The sequence below is a fragment of the Triturus cristatus genome, chromosome 10, assembly GCF_964204655.1.
Source record: "Triturus cristatus chromosome 10, aTriCri1.1, whole genome shotgun sequence".
In the NCBI taxonomy this organism is placed as follows: domain Eukaryota; kingdom Metazoa; phylum Chordata; class Amphibia; order Caudata; family Salamandridae; genus Triturus; species Triturus cristatus.
The window spans coordinates 413608378-413629951 of record NC_140593.1 but is presented as its reverse complement, the minus strand read 5'-3'; the positions used below and the strand labels follow the sequence as shown (position 1 = coordinate 413629951).

The following is a 21574-nucleotide window of genomic DNA, read 5'->3' as shown; positions in this document are numbered from 1 at the left end:
GTCCTAGTCGACGACTTTTATACTAACAATGTTCTAATCGCTTCGATAGATATAAGTGCCCGCTGAACTACTACCCAGCATGTCCACACAAAAAAATGAATGTGTGTCCTCATGTAACGTAACTGGTGCTATGTAAAGTGCTCTGATACCTGATTGGATTCGGGTCAAGTTCGCGCTATATAAAACTCTGCACAAAACAAAACAAAATTGGTGCAACTCAACAAACAGAATTAAACATTTTTAAAAAGATCAACATTGAATTGCTACAATCTCACAAAACATGCAAAATATCAGCAATTAATCACTATTCTAGTTCTTTAAAGCAATACATTTCTGCCATTCCTAAAATAATGCATTTACACGTGAGTTTTTATGAATACGCATATTTCAGCATCCTGTGATGCATTGCCAGGTTTATCAGATCTCATGGTGGATCCCAGCATCCTGTGATGCATTGCCAGGTTTATCAGATCTCATGGTGAATCCCAGCATCCTGTGATGCATTGCCAGGTTTATCAGATCTCATGGTGGATCCCAGCATCCTGTGATGCATTGTCAGGTTTATCTGATTTCATGGTGGATCCCAGCATCCTGTGATGCATTGCCAGGTTTATCAGATCTCATGGTGGATCCCAGCATCCTGTGATGCATTGCAAGGTTTATCAGATCTCATGGTGGATCTCAGCATCCTGTGATGCATTGCCAGGGTTATCAGATCTCATGGTGGATCCCAGCATCTTGGGGTGCATTGCCAGGTTTATCAGATCTCATGGTGAATCCCAGCATCCTGTGATGCATTGTCAGGTTTATCTGATTTCATGGTGGATCCCAGCATCCTGTGATGCATTGCCAGGTTTATCAGATCTCATGGTGGATCCCAGCATCCTGTGATGCATTGCCAGGTTTATCAGATCTCATGGTGGATCCCAGCATCCTGTGATGCATTGCAAGGTTTATCAGATCTCATGGTGGATCTCAGCATCCTGTGATGCATTGCCAGGGTTATCAGATCTCATGGTGGATCCCAGCATCTTGGGGTGCATTGCCAGGTTTATCAGATCTCATGGTGGATCCCAGCATCCTGTGATGCATTGCCAGGGTTATCAGATCTCATGGTGGATCCCAGCATCTTGGGGTGCATTGCCAGGTTTATCAGATCTCATGGTGGATCCCAGCATCCTGTGATGCATTGCCAGGTTTATCAGATCTCATGGTGGATCCCAGCATCCTGTGATGCATTGCCAGGTTTATCAGATCTCATGGTGGATCCCAGCATCTTGGGGTGCATGGCGGTTCTTGTTGCTTCCTGGGAGGAGGACAGCTGTTGATCCAACCCTGGTTAAAATGGCTACAAAAAGTCACCGTATGAAACCCCGTGCTTTCTAACCGCTATCACCTTGCAGTTCCCCCTCTCGCCTTATCGTGGCAGTGGCTATCTTTTTTTGGGTGCTTTTGTACAGTGAGAAAGCCCCTTTTAACCTAGCTTACTGTCATATAACAAAAGTGCAGCATTGGTAGCAGCAGAGTAAGCATTGGTAGCACAAAGAAATGTTAGGGTATAGATATGAACAGTGTAAGCTTGACGCCCTGTCGGGGATGCCTTGAAACCCCACGTTAGCAGCTTGAGCAGGGGTGAGTGAGTGTCACTGGGCAGTTCTTTGTGTCGTAAAGCATTTAAATTGCTATTTATGGCTTTGTGGCTCCAAACAAAGGCAAATAAATGATGCTGCAAAAGAATAGCACGAAGGAGCTATGAGGTGGGGGACCACCAGGTGAAGAGGGCACGAAAGGAAGGGAGGGGGAATGAAAAGATGGGTCGATGGTTAGAATGACAAATACTGAAAGAAAGAGAGAAGGACTAATGGAAAAAAGAAAAAGCAGAAACAAGGATGAAGCACCAGTGGAAAAAATGAACAATGGAAAAAATAAATAAAGGAAAGAGGGAAAGAATAGAAAAAGGATTAAGAGAAAGAAGGAAGGAAACAAAGAAGTGAACAAACAAGGAATGAATTGAAGACAGAAGATAAGGGAAAGAACTTAAAAAGGAGATGTGAAAGGAAGATGGAAAGAAGGAAAGTTAGATTGGGGAGTCCCCCAGATACCTCAGGGGTAGATAGGCTTTAACTTGCACATGAATGTTCCTTCACATTTGCCTGTAAAGCCGAGAGCCTGTTTTAGCCAACGTATTTGACAATGCACTGTAAAAAGCTCACTCACTATCGATCCATGTTTGGAAATGCACTTTTTCTGAAGCAGGTCGGCCAGAGAAGGCAGCCCTAGATGAATTTGATGATTTCGGGATTGTCTGCATTGAATTTCCTAGAAAGTCTTCAACTTTTTGGCTACATCGTTTGAAGGTGTAAAATGTACCATTTGGCCTCATTGGCTTCAGAATTCCCTCCGAAGAAGGCATCCCCATCCAGAAGAACTGCAAGGCTCGCTCGCTGGCTTTTTCAGTGCCTTTTGTGATCCGGGGCCTGATGTATAAGAGGGTTATTTTATTTATACCCGTTCTGTCTATGGGGCAATGCGCTGATCCTTAAGGGCCATGATTCAAAGTAAGGTGTTTTTTTCCTGACTACCCCATTTGCCCTGCAAAATATGGTGCCGTACTGCAAGATTGGGAAGAATAAGTGGCTGTAACTGCTGCGCATTTTCAACCTCTTCTGTGCAATAATTTCACTGTACACTAACAAAAACGATTGCCATTGCCGATGCTTGTTAAAAATTATGCTCCCCTTCTCCAAACACCCCTGCACTGAATGAGGCGCCCTCATTGTGTCTGGGTCGAATTTCGTCTGTTATTGCCATATGTCCGATGGCTGGTTTGTGTTCACTGTCAGACCCTGGGCCGGGTTCACGGTCAGGCCTTCGGCCGGGTCCACGGTCAGAGCTTGGGCCGGGTCCACAGTCAGAGCCTGTGCCGGGTTCATGGTCAGAGCTTGAGCCGGGTTCACGGTCAGAGCCTGGGCCGGGTCCACGGTCAGAGCTTGGGCCGGGTCCACAGTCAGAGCCTGGGCCGGGTTCATGGTCAGAGCCTGGGCCGGGTTCACGGTCAGAGCCTGGGCCGGGTTCACGGTCAGAGCCTGGGCCGGGTCCACGGTCAGAGCCTTGGCCGAGGTTCACGGTCAGAGCCTGGGCCGGGTTTACAGTCAGAGCCTGGGCCGGGTTTACAGTCAGAGCCTGGCCCGGGTTTACAGTCAGAGCCTGGGCCGGGTTCATGGTCAGAGCTTGGGCCGGGTTCACGGTCAGGCCTTCGGCCGGGTCCACGGTCAGAGCTTGGGCCGGGTTCAGGCCTTCAGCCGGGTTCATGGTCTGAGCCTGAGCCGCGTCCACGGTCAGAGCCCAGGCCGGGTTCACGGTCAGAGCCTGGGCCGGGTCCACGGTCAGAGCCTGGGCCGGGTTCAGGCCTTCAGCCGGGTTCACGGTCAGAGCCTGAGCCGGGTTCACGGTCAGAGCCCGGGCTGGGTTCACGGTCAGAGCCTGGCTGGGTTCACGGTCAGAGCCTGAGCCGGGTTCACGGTCAGAGCCTGGGCCGGGTCCACGGTCAGAGCCTGGGCTGGGTTCACGGTCAGAGCCTGGGCCGGGTCCACGGTCAGAGCCTGGGCCAAGGTTCACGGTCAGAGCCTGGGCCGGGTTTACAGTCAGAGCCTGGGCCGGGTTTACAGTCAGAGCCTGGGCCGGGTTTACAGTCAGAGCCTGGGCCGAGTCCACGGTCAGAGCCTGGGCCGGGTCCACGGTCAGAGCCTGGGCCGGGTCCACAGTCAGAGCCTGTGCCGGGTTCATGGTCAGAGCTTGAGCCGGGTTCACGGTCAGAGCCTGGGCCGGGTCCACGGTCAGAGCCTGTGCCGGGTTCATGGTCAGAGTGTGGGCCGGGTTCACAGTCAGAGCCTGGGCCGGGTCCACGGTCAGAGCTTGGGCCGGGTCCACAGTCAGAGCCTGGGCCGGGTTCATGGTCAGAGCCTGGGCCGGGTTCACGGTCAGAGCCTGGGCCGGGTCCACGGTCAGAGCCTTGGCCGAGGTTCACGGTCACAGCCTGGGCCGGGTACACGGTCAGAGCTTGGGCCGGGTTCAGGCCTTCAGCCGGGTTCACGGTCAGAGCCTGGGCCGGGTCCACAGTCAGAGCCTGGGCTGGGCCGGGTCCACAGTCAGAGCCTGGGCCGGGTTCATGGTCAGAGCCTGGGCTGGGTTCACGGTCAGAGCCTGGGCCGGGTCCACGGTCAGAGCCTTGGCCGAAGTTCATGGTCAGAGCCTGGGCCTGGTTTACAGTCAGAGCCTGGGCCGGGTTTACAGTCAGAGCCTGGGCCGGGTTCATGGTTAGAGCTTGGGCCGGGTTCACGGTCAGGCCTTCGGCTGGGTCCACGGTCAGAGCTTGGGCCGGGTTCAGGCCTTCAGCCGGGTTCATGGTCTGAGCCTGAGCCGTGTCCACGGTCAGAGCCCAGGCCGGGTTCACGGTCAGAGCCTGGGCCGGGTCCACGGTCAGAGCCTGGGCCGGGTTCAGGCCTTCAGCCGGGTTCACGGTCAGAGCCTGAGCCGGGTTCACGGTCAGAGCCCGGGCTGGGTTCACGGTCAGAGCCTGGCCGGGTTTACAGTCAGAGCCTGGGCCGAGTCCACGGTCAGAGCATGGGCCGGGTCCACGGTCAGAGCCTGGGCCGGGTCCACGGTCAGAGCCTGGGCCGGGTCCACGGTCAGAGCCTGGGCCGGGTTCAGGCCTTCAGCCGGGTTCACGGTCAGAGCCTGAGCCGGGTTCACGGTCAGAGCCTGGGCTGGGTTCACGGTCAGAGCCTGGGCCGGGTCCACGGTCAGAGCCTGGGCCGAGGTTCACGGTCAGAGCCTGGCCGGGTTTACAGTCAGAGCCTGGGCCGGGTCCTCGGTCAGAGCCTGGGCCGGGTTCACGGTCAGAGCCTGGGCCGGGTTCACGGTCAGAGCCTGGGCCAGGTTCATGGTCAGAGTCTGGGCTGGGGGTGACCAAGGGTTCACGGTCAGAGCCTGGGCTGGGGGTGACCAAGGGTTCACGGTCAGGCTTGGGAGTCACAAACGAGCCTCGCCCAGTACGCTAAGAAACTTGGTTCCTTTTTCTCAAGTACAATTAATTGGCTGGAACTCGACACACTGTTTAGACGGCTTCAAGCAGTCTGCTTAAACAATTTGCGGTAATTATGTGGTTAAATTTAGAAAACAGCCGGGACAGCCATTTTTGTAGAAATTAATTAATTCCTGCTCTGGCAAATGTTAAGTCCTGGGCTGACTCGGGGGTAAATAAACTCTCCCTCTATGGAGCGCTCGGGGTTCCTGCTGAACTTTTACTGTTTTCTATGCAAATATGAAAAACGAGTAAAGTGTAATATTTGAACCGTGGGCGTGTATTTTAATTACCCCAGTGTAGCCGTGTAATAAATGTTCTGTTTGCCTTAAACAGATTTTGTTCCAAACACATCGGATGACGAGGGGAGATACAAAATCGGGAATCAGGCCAATGTGGGGATGTTTAATCTGAACAAGCTGCTGCAAGCTCTCAGCCCCCTCTTGGACGCCAGGCAAAAACGGCAGTGAGTAATTCTTCTAGACTTAGACTGGGTCCCACATGCTTTATGGTAATGCCGGGATGCGCATGCGCAGTCAATTTCTTTTACCTTATGGTGTGCGGAGTTCTTACATGTGCTGCGTATTTATTTAGGGCCTATCTCTAGATAACAATGTGGTGTCTCACAGACATCCGTGTTCAAACTATGTGTAAATGTGTGTTGTCACTTACTGCAGGATTTGTCTCTTTCATTCTTGTTATACATTTAGGTTATCTTAGGAAATAAATCACTGCGCTTGGATGCATTAAAGAGAGATTTCGTTGTGAATGTCTGCTGCTGTCCGGTTGCTTTATTGTGTTTGTTTCACATTTCTCTTTTGTGATAAGCGTACATGCCGACATTTTAGAAGAGGAAAGCGGGAGATTTAAAAAAAAAAAAGAATCAGGAGAGTGTATATCTCCCATTGAGGGCGAGGCCTTCATCGGGTCTATTGTCATGTATGGGACTTGCAGCCGTGCTGCTGCAAGGTCGGATATCAGAAATACAAAAATATATATTTTGTCTTACCTGTCAGGAGCGCGGAGAAAGCGCTATAACAGGCAGAGCGAGTGTGACAAACGTTAGGCACTGGCCTGCGGGAGCAGGTTACTGGCAGCGCACACTTAGAGTCTCACAAGACCAGTCCCTGTCAGCAGAAGCCCGTCTAGCCTTGAAATCTGTTGTCTCGCACCTGAACCAGGAGGGTTGGCATGTATGGAGAGCATTCTTCTCGCAGAGAGATGTACAGAAAATGTTTTTTTTAAGCTAGGTGTACTCATGATTTCCATCCTTTGTGTGGTGTAAGGCGAAGTATAAAAAGTCACCAGCAGTTGATACACACGTTAGAAATTGGGTTACCGTTTGACTGGGTTGTGAGCCCTAGTCAGGCAGCAACCACAGTGCTAGTCAGGGTAAGGCACAGGCACACTCCAATTTAACCTGTGCTCAGCCCCCTGGTAGAATGGCACACAGCAGCCAGGCTTAATTTAAAGTCAACGTGTAGAGTATTTGCGCGACGTGTCAAACTGTAAAGCAGTGAAAACACCTCACAAAAAGATCCCACACCAAGTTCGAAAAATAGAGCTTAATTTGATGAATAAAACAAGACCAAAAAAAAAAAAATCCAATCAGTAGAACTGGAGTTATGAATTTTTAAAGAATAAACTGTAATATTGCACCTAAAAGCATAAATTGCCAATCTCAGCTATCAGGCCGCGATGGAGCCGTGCTGGACATGGTCACAGTTAAAAGTTCCTGCAGACCGCAATGGAGCGCGGGTCGGATACAGTCCCAGATTATTCCCCCTGAAGGTTTACCGCCTCAAGTTTTGCGCCAAGATTTCCGTTCATGTTAAAGAGGGTCGCCGGGAATAAAGAGTGTGTTGCGGACTACATTCAGCTTGGTGCTGATAGCAGGCGGGCGTCGCGGACGGGCAGGCTGAAGCTTAACGTTGGCAGTCCCCCGCAGGCTGATGATGCTGCCATGCGAAGAGACAGGCTTGCGGCTGCTCACGTTGATTTTTGGTATGAGTGGTTCCGATGCAAAGGGCCTGTTTGCAGTCGCACAGCACCTCAAAGCTTGAATTAAGGGGCTCAAGTCCTATATCAGGGGCCCAGGACCTGAGAGGCACCACTTGGGGTTCCGGAACTCACTGAAGACAGATCCAGGGGCTGTTGGGGAGCCTGTTATGTCCCTGAGGCTCAGATCAGGGGGCCAGCAGAGTAGCCTTTTGAGTCACTCTAGGGTACAGAGTTCAAGATGGAGTTGCAGGTCCAGTTCTTCTTCCCCAGGTAAGAGGGCAGCAGGTCCTGTCGAGCAGCAGACCAGCAGAGTTGCAGTCAGTGTAACTGCACATCAGTTCTTCTTCCTGGCAGGGTATCCACAGGTCCAGAAGTGTACTGAAGTGGGTGTGTCTGAGGTTTTTCTTTCATCCACAGTTGTGCCTTTGGAGTGGGGAGAAGCTTCTAAAGGTATGCGTTTGAAGTGCACAGATGCGCTACCTCCTCTGCCCTGGCTCCAAGCTGGCTGAAGTGACCATGCAGGGTTGTTATGCCCTTTGTGTGGAGGCAGGACACAGCCTATTTAGGTGTGAAGCTGGGCCCAGCTCCTCCCTCCTATCCTCCCAGTGATGGCCCATCCGGTCACACCTGGTGTCAATTGAAAGGGATGATTGGTGGGGGGATCAACAAAGAGGTATCTGGAGCACAGAGTAAAGAATGCTTTAACTGGCCATTTGGATGATGCAGTGAGACAGAAAGGGAGGGTACACTTGGGGCTAATTGGTTGACCCTTAGAAACAATGTTAGTTCAATAGAGAGTGGGTAACTGGTGCACTAATAGAAGGCAGTTACCATTGGGACACAAGTGAGAGGAGTTGCAAGACACTTGGTGCACCTTGACACTTAATGAGGGCAATTGGTAAGGGAAAAGGAAAAAAGGCACCTTGGGCACTTGAAAGGCCAGCTGGAATTGAAGACTTAGGGCTTGATTTATAATTTAGTGGACGCAATAATATCCTGTCTGCTGTATTACAAGTGCCATAGGATTTAATGCACTTGTAATACGGCAGATGGGAAATCCATTACATTTGTGAGGGAGTATCCTGTCCGCTGAAATATAAATCAGGCCCTTGGAGAGGGAGCCTCTAGGACGCAGAGGGAGAGCGTGCCTGTTGCAAGGGACATGTGAAACTTGGGTTAAAACAGATGGAGTGAGTGCCCTTGGAGATAGTCACAAGATAATCAGGGATAGGGTGCAGGAAGATGTATCATCTGGTGAGACAGGGATTTTGATTTTAGGCCCATTCAAAGAATACATTTGAATGCGGGGCACTGAGTGTAAATCTGGGAGGAGAGGAGTGTCTAGCATCACCTAAAATGGATGATGGGTGTAAATGTGACATGTGGGGCACACAAGGAATGGGAGACTGATATATTGAGAATGATTAGTGAAAGGGGAATGGAGGAGAGTCTCCAGCATGGTGGTAGGGGATGGGTGGTGGCAATAAAGCGTGGCACAGAGATGTCTTGCCCAGCTCAAAGGGGATGTGAGAGCCTATGGACACTTGGAGTGCACATAATGAGGTGGCATAAGAAACACAAAGAGCTCAATTCCAAGTCAGACGGATTATGTGCCAACATTAATGTTTCCATCTAGTATCCACATACCGAAATTTGGCTATTATGAATTATTAACATGGAGATCTACTTTTACCGGATGAGAAACCACATGCAAATTCTCATTCTGGGCTGGATAATAGACCGTTTTGGGCTGCCATTGCAATGTGCTTTAAGCAGGTGATAAATACTATTTGAGGAATCCCTACAGATTAGAGTCAGCGGTGTTGTGGGCTTCTGGAGGCAGAGCAGGCTCTGGGATGGCTGAGGGCAGTGTTCATGATCCCCCCTATATGGTGTTGATGGGGGTGAGAGGCTGTTCCTCTGCCCTCAGTTTCTGACCTGAACACACATTTGATTTCACTGTGGGCGTCGCCGCCCAGTAAAAATGGTCCCAATTGTCCTTCAACTAGTAATCCCAAGTGGAGGAATACCGGGCCAGATATGATAGGGTGGAGGGCTGTCCACAATGGGGATATCACTCTTTCTGACTTGTAATCAGACACTAAGTGAAGATGCACCTGAGAGCTAGCAGTGCAGCGTATAAATAGCAAACATCTGATGCACCACGGACGTGACACTTTTTGTTGACAATCAGTGTGGGGGGGCAGAATAAACATTTGGGGGCACAGATGGTAGGGGCCAATTGGTGTTAACATATGCAGATGTGACCTTTGGTAGACAAAGGAAGTGAGAAGTTCCTGTGGGCATTTAGAGTGGGCAGGTAGGAAAGTGGGCACATCAAACACTGATAGAAAGCTGAACAAGGCGGGCAATTAGGATAAGCGTCTGGGGGGCACTTAGGAGGTAGGAGAAAACAAAACTGGTCTTTTGGTGCTCTGAGGGAGTAATGGATGTTGGCACAGTGGCAGAAACTCCTGGGGTAATTGATGGGGCATGTGCGATGTGAGTACTTGGACATTTATGAAAAACTGGGTTAGGCTTGAGGGGGTACCTTCTGGGTCACAGAGGGAAGGGGTGCCTTGTGGTCAGGTAACTGATCATGAAGGGTACGAAGACGTGATGTCACAGATATAAAAAGATTGGGGTGTCTGAGTGAACCTGCAGGAGGCAACTGTGTGCTCAGATAGGTGTATCTAATGCTCATATGAAAGACACTCAGATAATAATTCAGTTGGTGGTAAAGCCAAGTCAGGTATGCATCTGGGCACAGTGGGAGACAGCACCTTGGGACACTTGATGTGATCAGTTGAGGGTAGTGGACATGGAGAAGTGGCATCTGGGGCACATTACATTGGAAACTGTTTTGCTTAGAAAAAAGCAGTTAGGATGGGGCCTTGGAGATAACCTCTGGGGCACACAGGGATGGAGGGGCCGGTGTCCTGACAATGTTATGGAGCGGGTGGCACAGTAAGTCTCTACATATCTCCTCATCCTCTTCATTATTTTCCTCCCATTTCATTTCTACCCCTCCCTTCTCCCCATTCCCATACCCTCTCATGTCCAATTTAGCATTTGAATAGGTGATTCAGGTGGAATGGAGGAAGGGAAATCTGTGTTCTTAGGCCAGTCACGGAACACACAAATGCCCCCTCTAGAGGAAGTAAAGAACTGTAACAGGTGGCACTTGGAGGGGCACAGAAGGAAGGGGTGTCTGGGTCACTTGGTACAGGCAGTAGGGTTATAACGACACAGAACCTGTGAATGGTTGGACCCACTGCTGGGGCTGAAGCACATCCCTTGAGGGGGAGGTTGAGGCTGACTCGTGACATTCGAAGCTGCAGAATGATCAGTGAGAGATACAGAAAGACGCATTGGATACCCCAAAGGGAGTAAGAGGTGCTAATAGGGCATTAAGGAAGATACATCGGGGGCTTTACCGCCGGAGGACTTTGTGCCTGGCAGTACTTGAAAGGGCAGTTAGCACTGAGCCATAATGTTTGCTAGTTCTTGGAGGGTGCAATTGGTTCTGGGGTCACAAAGAGAGTTGAGATTTCGATCCACTGCATGAAATGCAAAGAGCCTGTGGAGTGCAGCTGATGGAGCGGTGCACCTTGGGACACCTGAACAAGAAATCTAAGGATGGCTGCTCAAAGATATGGTACTTGGGAGGGCTACTGTGGCTGCAGGTACAGAAGGCTAACAGGCTGGTTATGCATTAAAGAGCAGTGCATTGAGGCTCAGGGAGGGGTTGTCTGGAGCATTGAGGTATGCTACGTGGGGCCATCCTGATTACACTGGGAAGGCCTAAAGTAGAGATTCTAGGGGCTTCTTGGCCAAGGCAATTTGGCGCTAGGGCATAATATCCGAGGAGGCTGAAGGTGTAGCACGTGAAAGCAGGCAAGTAGAAATTTGAGACTAGGGCACTAAAAGCCTAGTTATGATTTGGCAGTCTAATTATGAGTAATTCTGCCCAGAATGGGGAATAACACATGGATCTGGTTTTACTGGGTGAAAATCGGCAACTATCTACATTCCAAGGGGAAAAACAGACCCTTGTCAACTTTAATTTCTTTCTTTCATTGAGCACCTGGTGAATGTTCAGCGAGGGAGGGCTGCGGGTCAGGGGCAGCAGGTGGGGCAGGGAGGGCCTCTTGGGCTGTAGAGGCTGATGCCAGGCAGGGGGAACTTCCATGCTCTCCCGTGCTATAGGTGTGTGTCCAGCTGGTCTGACCAACACTTCTGCGGACAACCCTTGCCTAACCTGCTCTTGATTCTACAGACCAGCTTGTAAAACCTGGCCTGGTGTTCCCGGGAACACAGAATTTCTTGTGATTGAGTGGAGAAAAATCCCTCCTGGGGATCCCGCTCTTTGGAAACTCCTAATCAGGTCATCTAGGTGGGCAGCTGGTGTTAGCAGTGACTAAGGAATGGTTCTTGGGGTGACTCGGATTGCAGCGGGAAGCCAGTCTTGGGGGAGGTGTGAAGTGCTGCTTCAGAGATGGAGCATGGGGACATGGCAGTTGCTGGCAGGCAGCTGGAGTCTGCATAGAAGGGGAAACTGGCATTAGGGCACAGAGACTGTTAATACAGAGGTGGGGCATGGGGGGACTTGGAACCTGGGAGTACATGAAAGGGAAATTAGGCTGTGGTCAGAGGTAAAAACAAGGGTAGCCTGGATCTTTGACAAGTATAACTGAGGGGGGCTGATGCCTTCGGGGTTCTTGGAGGAAGCAGGTGAGCCAGCGGTCCTTGAAGAGTGGTGTTGTCCCTGGGTCCACTTGAGGGCACGTTGGATCTAGTGGATCGGCACATTGGGGTCGCTGGGAGTCACAGAAGAAAGAAAGGCCTGGGTCACTCAGAGGAGCTCCTGGATGATCTCAACGGGGTTCATTTAGAGCACCTAACTCACAAAGGTGATGGAATGCTACTGTGCTAAAATACAAAGTCAGTGTGTGTGACCAAAAGGAAGGGAAAGGAATCTTTTCTTTTAAAGACGAGAACCCTCACTCACCCGAGGGTGACATGCTTCATCATTTGTTCCCCTCTTGCACACTGCAACCGCAAGGTATACAGTGTGGGCTACAACTCTCAGAAGAAAATAAGAGAGGAGCGTGAGGTGTTTTTTGAGGATGCCAACTTAGGCAGGGGGAGTAAGGGGCAGAGTGTAAGTCAAACAAAATGTAAGTAGATAAAACTAGCTACAGGGTAACAAAATTCAATTTAATAATGGTTCCCATTAGCTAGGGTTAAAATGAGGTGATATAGGATTGAAATAATATCCTAATTATTAGTGGTCGACATGTTTCTGCCAGGTGACTACTCGTTCGCGGCATTCATCAGGACCTCTCAATATTATCACTCTGCTTCAAGACCAAAAATAAATAAAAACCATACTCAATGATAGGGTGTTTATGACAACAGAACCAGCTGCAGTCCGGTCCAGTGTCTCTGAAGAAAAAAGATAATTAATAGATTCAATATCATTTCCAGAACGTCAAGGTCACCCTCCACACACCAAATCGAACACCACACACGGGATATGTGTTACACACGTGGTTAAGAAAGGAACAAACACCATTCAGGTAAGTATACATAATGAACTCACCTAGGGGTAATGTTAATTTACCTCTACCTTTCAAGGAATGATGCTTCAGATCACAAATTACTAAAAAGGAATAAAAGAGCGGCTCAAACTGGTTCTACCATGTTGCACAAGCTGGACAAAAATAATGATAGTCTAGTACTTCTGTAGTTAAATTTTGTTAAGACAAGCAAAGTCTGTAGGTCAATTTCTCAGACTCAGGAGAAATTGTTCAGAATTGGCCCAGTATCACAAACATGCCAAGAAGCTGACTGAGGAGCTATCTGCCAGACACTATCCGACACAACTGATAAAAGAGCGGCCAAAAGAGCTCGCAACAACGACAGGGGGGCACTTTTGGAAACATATACCAAACCAAAATCAGATAGATTGGTGTGTGTGACTACTTTTAGCAATCTGACTACAAATGTTAAAAGGGCCATTAACAAGAATTGGCACATACTTAACACAGGCAAGCTTACATTAGACTCGCCCTTATTTGCATTGAAACGTAGCAGCAATCTACAAGATCTCATGGTACATTTACGTAAATGGGTCGCGACACTGCTCGTCATGCTGCAAATAACCCCAAAGGATTCTGGATAGTGTAGTGGCTACGGTGAGTACGCCTACGCCACGAGTATATAGAAATATAATGCCATCCCTGGACACGTGTTTCGAGGTAATTGCCTCTCGTCAGCAGGGAGCAGGTAGGTATGCGGGGTGCCGATGACTGCCATATATATAGGTAAAATACCTTCCAAGGCGCGCAGGTGCAGACACCGGGCTCGTCAGCCAAAGTCGCTCGAATGAGCTATTAGTGATTTACGTAAATGGGTCGCGACACTGCTCGTCATGCTGCAAATAACCCCAAAGGATTCTGGATAGTGTAGTGGCTACGGTGAGTACGCCTACGCCACGAGTATATAGAAATATAATGCCATCCCTGGACACGTGTTTCGAGGTAATTGCCTCTCGTCAGCAGGGAGCAGGTAGGTATGCGGGGTGCCGATGACTGCCATATATATAGGTAAAATACCTTCCAAGGCGCGCAGGTGCAGACACCGGGCTCGTCAGCCAAAGTCGCTCGAATGAGCTATTAGTGATTTACGTAAATGGGTCGCGACACTGCTCGTCATGCTGCAAATAACCCCAAAGGATTCTGGATAGTGTAGTGGCTACGGTGAGTACGCCTACGCCACGAGTATATAGAAATATAATGCCATCCCTGGACACGTGTTTCGAGGTAATTGCCTCTCGTCAGCAGGGAGCAGGTAGGTATGCGGGGTGCCGATGACTGCCATATATATAGGTAAAATACCTTCCAAGGCGCGCAGGTGCAGACACCGGGCTCGTCAGCCAAAGTCGCTCGAATGAGCTATTAGTGATTTACGTAAATGGGTCGCGACACTGCTCGTCATGCTGCAAATAACCCCAAAGGATTCTGGATAGTGTAGTGGCTACGGTGAGTACGCCTACGCCACGAGTATATAGAAATATAATGCCATCCCTGGACACGTGTTTCGAGGTAATTGCCTCTCGTCAGCAGGGAGCAGGTAGGTATGCGGGGTGCCGATGACTGCCATATATATAGGTAAAATACCTTCCAAGGCGCGCAGGTGCAGACACCGGGCTCGTCAGCCAAAGTCGCTCGAATGAGCTATTAGTGATTTACGTAAATGGGTCGCGACACTGCTCGTCATGCTGCAAATAACCCCAAAGGATTCTGGATAGTGTAGTGGCTACGGTGAGTACGCCTACGCCACGAGTATATAGAAATATAATGCCATCCCTGGACACGTGTTTCGAGGTAATTGCCTCTCGTCAGCAGGGAGCAGGTAGGTATGCGGGGTGCCGATGACTGCCATATATATAGGTAAAATACCTTCCAAGGCGCGCAGGTGCAGACACCGGGCTCGTCAGCCAAAGTCGCTCGAATGAGCTATTAGTGATTTACGTAAATGGGTCGCGACACTGCTCGTCATGCTGCAAATAACCCCAAAGGATTCTGGATAGTGTAGTGGCTACGGTGAGTACGCCTACGCCACGAGTATATAGAAATATAATGCCATCCCTGGACACGTGTTTCGAGGTAATTGCCTCTCGTCAGCAGGGAGCAGGTAGGTATGCGGGGTGCCGATGACTGCCATATATATAGGTAAAATACCTTCCAAGGCGCGCAGGTGCAGACACCGGGCTCGTCAGCCAAAGTCGCTCGAATGAGCTATTAGTGATTTACGTAAATGGGTCGCGACACTGCTCGTCATGCTGCAAATAACCCCAAAGGATTCTGGATAGTGTAGTGGCTACGGTGAGTACGCCTACGCCACGAGTATATAGAAATATAATGCCATCCCTGGACACGTGTTTCGAGGTAATTGCCTCTCGTCAGCAGGGAGCAGGTAGGTATGCGGGGTGCCGATGACTGCCATATATATAGGTAAAATACCTTCCAAGGCGCGCAGGTGCAGACACCGGGCTCGTCAGCCAAAGTCGCTCGAATGAGCTATTAGTGATTTACGTAAATGGGTCGCGACACTGCTCGTCATGCTGCAAATAACCCCAAAGGATTCTGGATAGTGTAGTGGCTACGGTGAGTACGCCTACGCCACGAGTATATAGAAATATAATGCCATCCCTGGACACGTGTTTCGAGGTAATTGCCTCTCGTCAGCAGGGAGCAGGTAGGTATGCGGGGTGCCGATGACTGCCATATATATAGGTAAAATACCTTCCAAGGCGCGCAGGTGCAGACACCGGGCTCGTCAGCCAAAGTCGCTCGAATGAGCTATTAGTGATTTACGTAAATGGGTCGCGACACTGCTCGTCATGCTGCAAATAACCCCAAAGGATTCTGGATAGTGTAGTGGCTACGGTGAGTACGCCTACGCCACGAGTATATAGAAATATAATGCCATCCCTGGACACGTGTTTCGAGGTAATTGCCTCTCGTCAGCAGGGAGCAGGTAGGTATGCGGGGTGCCGATGACTGCCATATATATAGGTAAAATACCTTCCAAGGCGCGCAGGTGCAGACACCGGGCTCGTCAGCCAAAGTCGCTCGAATGAGCTATTAGTGATTTACGTAAATGGGTCGCGACACTGCTCGTCATGCTGCAAATAACCCCAAAGGATTCTGGATAGTGTAGTGGCTACGGTGAGTACGCCTACGCCACGAGTATATAGAAATATAATGCCATCCCTGGACACGTGTTTCGAGGTAATTGCCTCTCGTCAGCAGGGAGCAGGTAGGTATGCGGGGTGCCGATGACTGCCATATATATAGGTAAAATACCTTCCAAGGCGCGCAGGTGCAGACACCGGGCTCGTCAGCCAAAGTCGCTCGAATGAGCTATTAGTGATTTACGTAAATGGGTCGCGACACTGCTCGTCATGCTGCAAATAACCCCAAAGGATTCTGGATAGTGTAGTGGCTACGGTGAGTACGCCTACGCCACGAGTATATAGAAATATAATGCCATCCCTGGACACGTGTTTCGAGGTAATTGCCTCTCGTCAGCAGGGAGCAGGTAGGTATGCGGGGTGCCGATGACTGCCATATATATAGGTAAAATACCTTCCAAGGCGCGCAGGTGCAGACACCGGGCTCGTCAGCCAAAGTCGCTCGAATGAGCTATTAGTGATTTACGTAAATGGGTCGCGACACTGCTCGTCATGCTGCAAATAACCCCAAAGGATTCTGGATAGTGTAGTGGCTACGGTGAGTACGCCTACGCCACGAGTATATAGAAATATAATGCCATCCCTGGACACGTGTTTCGAGGTAATTGCCTCTCGTCAGCAGGGAGCAGGTAGGTATGCGGGGTGCCGATGACTGCCATATATATAGGTAAAATACCTTCCAAGGCGCGCAGGTGCAGACACCGGGCTCGTCAGCCAAAGTCGCTCGAATGAGCTATTAGTGATTTACGTAAATGGGTCGCGACACTGCTCGTCATGCTGCAAATAACCCCAAAGGATTCTGGATAGTGTAGTGGCTACGGTGAGTACGCCTACGCCACGAGTATATAGAAATATAATGCCATCCCTGGACACGTGTTTCGAGGTAATTGCCTCTCGTCAGCAGGGAGCAGGTAGGTATGCGGGGTGCCGATGACTGCCATATATATAGGTAAAATACCTTCCAAGGCGCGCAGGTGCAGACACCGGGCTCGTCAGCCAAAGTCGCTCGAATGAGCTATTAGTGATTTACGTAAATGGGTCGCGACACTGCTCGTCATGCTGCAAATAACCCCAAAGGATTCTGGATAGTGTAGTGGCTACGGTGAGTACGCCTACGCCACGAGTATATAGAAATATAATGCCATCCCTGGACACGTGTTTCGAGGTAATTGCCTCTCGTCAGCAGGGAGCAGGTAGGTATGCGGGGTGCCGATGACTGCCATATATATAGGTAAAATACCTTCCAAGGCGCGCAGGTGCAGACACCGGGCTCGTCAGCCAAAGTCGCTCGAATGAGCTATTAGTGATTTACGTAAATGGGTCGCGACACTGCTCGTCATGCTGCAAATAACCCCAAAGGATTCTGGATAGTGTAGTGGCTACGGTGAGTACGCCTACGCCACGAGTATATAGAAATATAATGCCATCCCTGGACACGTGTTTCGAGGTAATTGCCTCTCGTCAGCAGGGAGCAGGTAGGTATGCGGGGTGCCGATGACTGCCATATATATAGGTAAAATACCTTCCAAGGCGCGCAGGTGCAGACACCGGGCTCGTCAGCCAAAGTCGCTCGAATGAGCTATTAGTGATTTACGTAAATGGGTCGCGACACTGCTCGTCATGCTGCAAATAACCCCAAAGGATTCTGGATAGTGTAGTGGCTACGGTGAGTACGCCTACGCCACGAGTATATAGAAATATAATGCCATCCCTGGACACGTGTTTCGAGGTAATTGCCTCTCGTCAGCAGGGAGCAGGTAGGTATGCGGGGTGCCGATGACTGCCATATATATAGGTAAAATACCTTCCAAGGCGCGCAGGTGCAGACACCGGGCTCGTCAGCCAAAGTCGCTCGAATGAGCTATTAGTGATTTACGTAAATGGGTCGCGACACTGCTCGTCATGCTGCAAATAACCCCAAAGGATTCTGGATAGTGTAGTGGCTACGGTGAGTACGCCTACGCCACGAGTATATAGAAATATAATGCCATCCCTGGACACGTGTTTCGAGGTAATTGCCTCTCGTCAGCAGGGAGCAGGTAGGTATGCGGGGTGCCGATGACTGCCATATATATAGGTAAAATACCTTCCAAGGCGCGCAGGTGCAGACACCGGGCTCGTCAGCCAAAGTCGCTCGAATGAGCTATTAGTGATTTACGTAAATGGGTCGCGGCCCGGTGTCTGCACCTGCGCGCCTTGGAAGGTATTTTACCTAGGCGTACTCACCGTAGCCACTACACTATCCAGAATCCTTTGGGGTTATTTGCAGCATGACGAGCAGTGTCGCGACCCATTTACGTAAATCTCATGGTACATACACGACCAAGAACCATTGTACATCACAACAGCCAATCAACACTGTGGAATACTAATCCTGTGATTGGGCATTTTCCATGTGGCTCTTGCTCATGTTGTCCCTTTACAAGTCATGTAACGGAGCTAGATATCTTACCAGGGAGACCATGGAAATTGAATAACCACACCAATTGTAACACCAGTGGGGTGATATATATGATCATGTGCCCTTGTTCACTAATTTACATTGGCATGACTTGTCGTAAAGAACGTCAAAGAATCACTGAACATCCCAGCACCTTTCGGTGCAAGAAATCAAATACACGTATGACAAGACATTACCTTGAAAAGGGTCACACGGAAAACGACCTTCAATGGGTCATTATTGATAAACCTCACTATGATGTGAATATGGGACCTTTGGAACAGGTTCTATTTCGCCGCGAACAATGTTGGGTGTTCCGTATCAAAAGTCATTTGAAAGGTCTTAATGAGGACATCCCCTGGGGTTCTGTTTAATTCTGCCGTGTCCCATACAGTTTCTAATTTATGGATGAGTATCAACATATGTATGGGATTAACGATACCATCATATATGGTGGGTGACACTATGACTTACTTTTGATGGAACAAGTGTCAGGTCCATGTTGAAAATCTTGCCTGTAGGTTCTGTTTCTACATGATATTTATATCATATAATATATACATATCCACTTCCCTATCCCTTACACATGTTGGTCCTTTATATCCACTTACAATGGATACACCATCTCTATTATGCATTGTGTACCAATTTGCAAACAATTTGTAATTGTGTAGTTGGGGCCTTGTTTTACACATGGAACTATATGTATATATATTTTCCATTCGTTTGGCCACACGATTAAGGTGTGTTACGTAGCAGTGATATGGCTATATTTTTGTCAAACTCACATTTACAAACCAAGTATTTCACTACACTGTGGACATATCATTACGATTTTAATGCGGTGGTTTTTTGTGAATTTGAAATACAGGAGAGTGTTGACACGATTCTCGTCCGTCTCTCTATAGCGTATTTCACTGTTTTTACATGGTAGGACTACATCTCCCTTGATCCTTCACAACCCGGATGTTAACTGTTTTACTTCCGGGTAGACGCACTCACGGAGTTGCCTGTGGAGAGTTAAAAACATTTTGAGACGCGCTGTCTCTCCCCCTTCGGTTGGTGCCCTGAACGGAAAGACACAGATTAACGCAAGGTACTGGAGGTTGTGAGTGTGGGTAGCCGTCAGTGACATGTGCGCTGTGAAGATAGGCTGAATCTACACCTTATACATTCAAGGTCTTTATATTGCCATGTCGATACCATCGAACACATGTTGTATATCCTTAGAGCTGTATGCCCGCATTTAGCGACTGCGAGCCACTCGTTTTTGGGATATATGGGTTATAATGTTATCACCTCTAATTATTGCCCTGAACATTTTGTATTGAGGAACTTAACAGACTTTGCTTGTTATAGTAAAATTCAACTACATAAGCACTAGACTATCATTATACTTGTCCAGCTATGTGCAATATACATTAAAGGTCTCTATTTTGTCGTGTCGATACCATCGAACACACGCTGTATATCCTCAAGAGCTGTATGCCCGCATTTAGTGATTGTTAGCTACTCGGTTTCGGGACATGTGGGTTATAATGTTATCACCCTTAATTATTGCTCTGAACATTGAGTATTGAGGAATTTTACAGACTTTGCTTGTCTTAACAAAATTTAACTACAGAAGTACTAGACTATCATTATTTTTGTCCAGCTTGTGCAACATGGTAGAACCAGTTTGAGCTGCTCTTTTATTCCTTTTTAGTAATTTGTGATCTGAAGCATCATTCCTTGAAAGGTAGAGGTAAATTAACATTACCCCTAGGTGAGTTCATTATGTATACTTACCTGAATGGTGTTTGTTCCTTTCTTAACCACGTGTGTAACACATATCACGTGTGTGGTGTTCGATTTGGTGTGTGGAGGGTGACCTTGACGTTCTGGAAATGATATTGAATCTATTAATTATCTTTTTTCTTCAGAGACACTGGACCGGACTGCAGCTGGTTCTGTTGTCATAAACACCCTATCATTGAGTATGGTTTTTATTTATTTTTGTTCTTGAAGCAGAGTGATAATATTGAGAGGTCCTGATGAATGCCGCGAACGAGTAGTCACCTGGCAGAAACATGTCGACCACTAATAATTAGGATATTATTTCAATCCTATATCACCTCATTTTAACCCTAGCTGATGGGAACCATTATTAAATTGAATTTTGTTACCCTGTAGCTAGTTTTATCTACTTACATTTTGTTTGACTTACACTCTGCCCCTTACTCCCCCTGCCTAAGTTGGCATCCTCAAAAAACACCTCACGCCCCTCTCTTATTTTCTTCTGAGAGTTGTAGCCCACACTGTATACCTTGCGGTTGCAGTGTGCAAGAGGGGACCCAATGATGAAACATGTCACCCTCGGGTGAGTGAGGGTTCTCATCTTTAAAAGAAAAGATTCCTTTCCCTTCCTTTTGGTCACACACACTGACTTTGTCTTTTAGCACAGTAGCATTCCATCACCTTTGTGAGTTACATTCATTTGGAGTTAGTGATGCTTGATGCTTTGTTTTACTCCACCGTTAGAACCCTCTAGAGTGATATATATTTAGTACAGCAATTGCTGTGGGTTGTGTGTCTTTAGTTATTTAAGATTGGTTTGATTGGTTGTTTTGTTGTAGTGGATACATAATCTTACCCAGCTAGTCGATGTTATTCTAGCAATAGCCCCTGTGTGGACATGACTGAATACACGGGATTGGCTTTTGATGAGGATACAGTACAGGCAATATTAGATACACCTAGCATTTTAGATACTCATATTTCACAGACCTTATCCAATACAGAAGAATGGACCAAACTTAGCAACATCAAGAAACAACAAGTACGTACCATTTTACATGCTGCTATTCTTACTGAATACCTTAGAGGGAATATAGCTCCTCCTGGCCTCGTTGTGTCTAATGCCCCTAGACTATTTCTAGATAATAAGGCCTTCGTCACTAACTAGTCTAAAATAGCCTGGCACTGCACCAGGGATTGGCTTGTCTTAATAATCACGACAGCAAAAGAAACAGCTGACTTATTAGTCATAGAAATTCAATCTCTGGAAGCACAGCTGAAAACAGGTATACAGATCTCAGTATACAAAAAGAAGTTAGATGAGATTACAAAAAATTTGAACGAGATCAAAGACGATCTGGTTAAGTATAAAATTGATAAACTCAAGAAAGATCTTGATAGATTCTCCCTTGAAAAGGTATACCCATACATCGCGAATGGTTATCAGGCCAACCTTAACAAAAAGGAAAATAAGAAAGGTACACGAGGTTGGCGTAGAGATACGGACGAG

General features: G+C 48.4%; 1 protein-coding gene across 1 annotated transcript in view; it reads left to right on the top strand.

Annotated features, from left to right (window-relative positions):
- The window catches only part of LOC146789534 (uncharacterized), a 317842-nt gene that overhangs the window by 190344 nt on the left and 105924 nt on the right, over positions 1 to 21574 (top strand). Inside the window, exon 12 of the mRNA XM_085631700.1 lies at positions 5420 to 5549. Within this exon, the coding sequence (XP_085487826.1) occupies positions 5420 to 5549 (130 nt within the window). The remainder of the gene's footprint in view (positions 1 to 5419; positions 5550 to 21574) is intronic.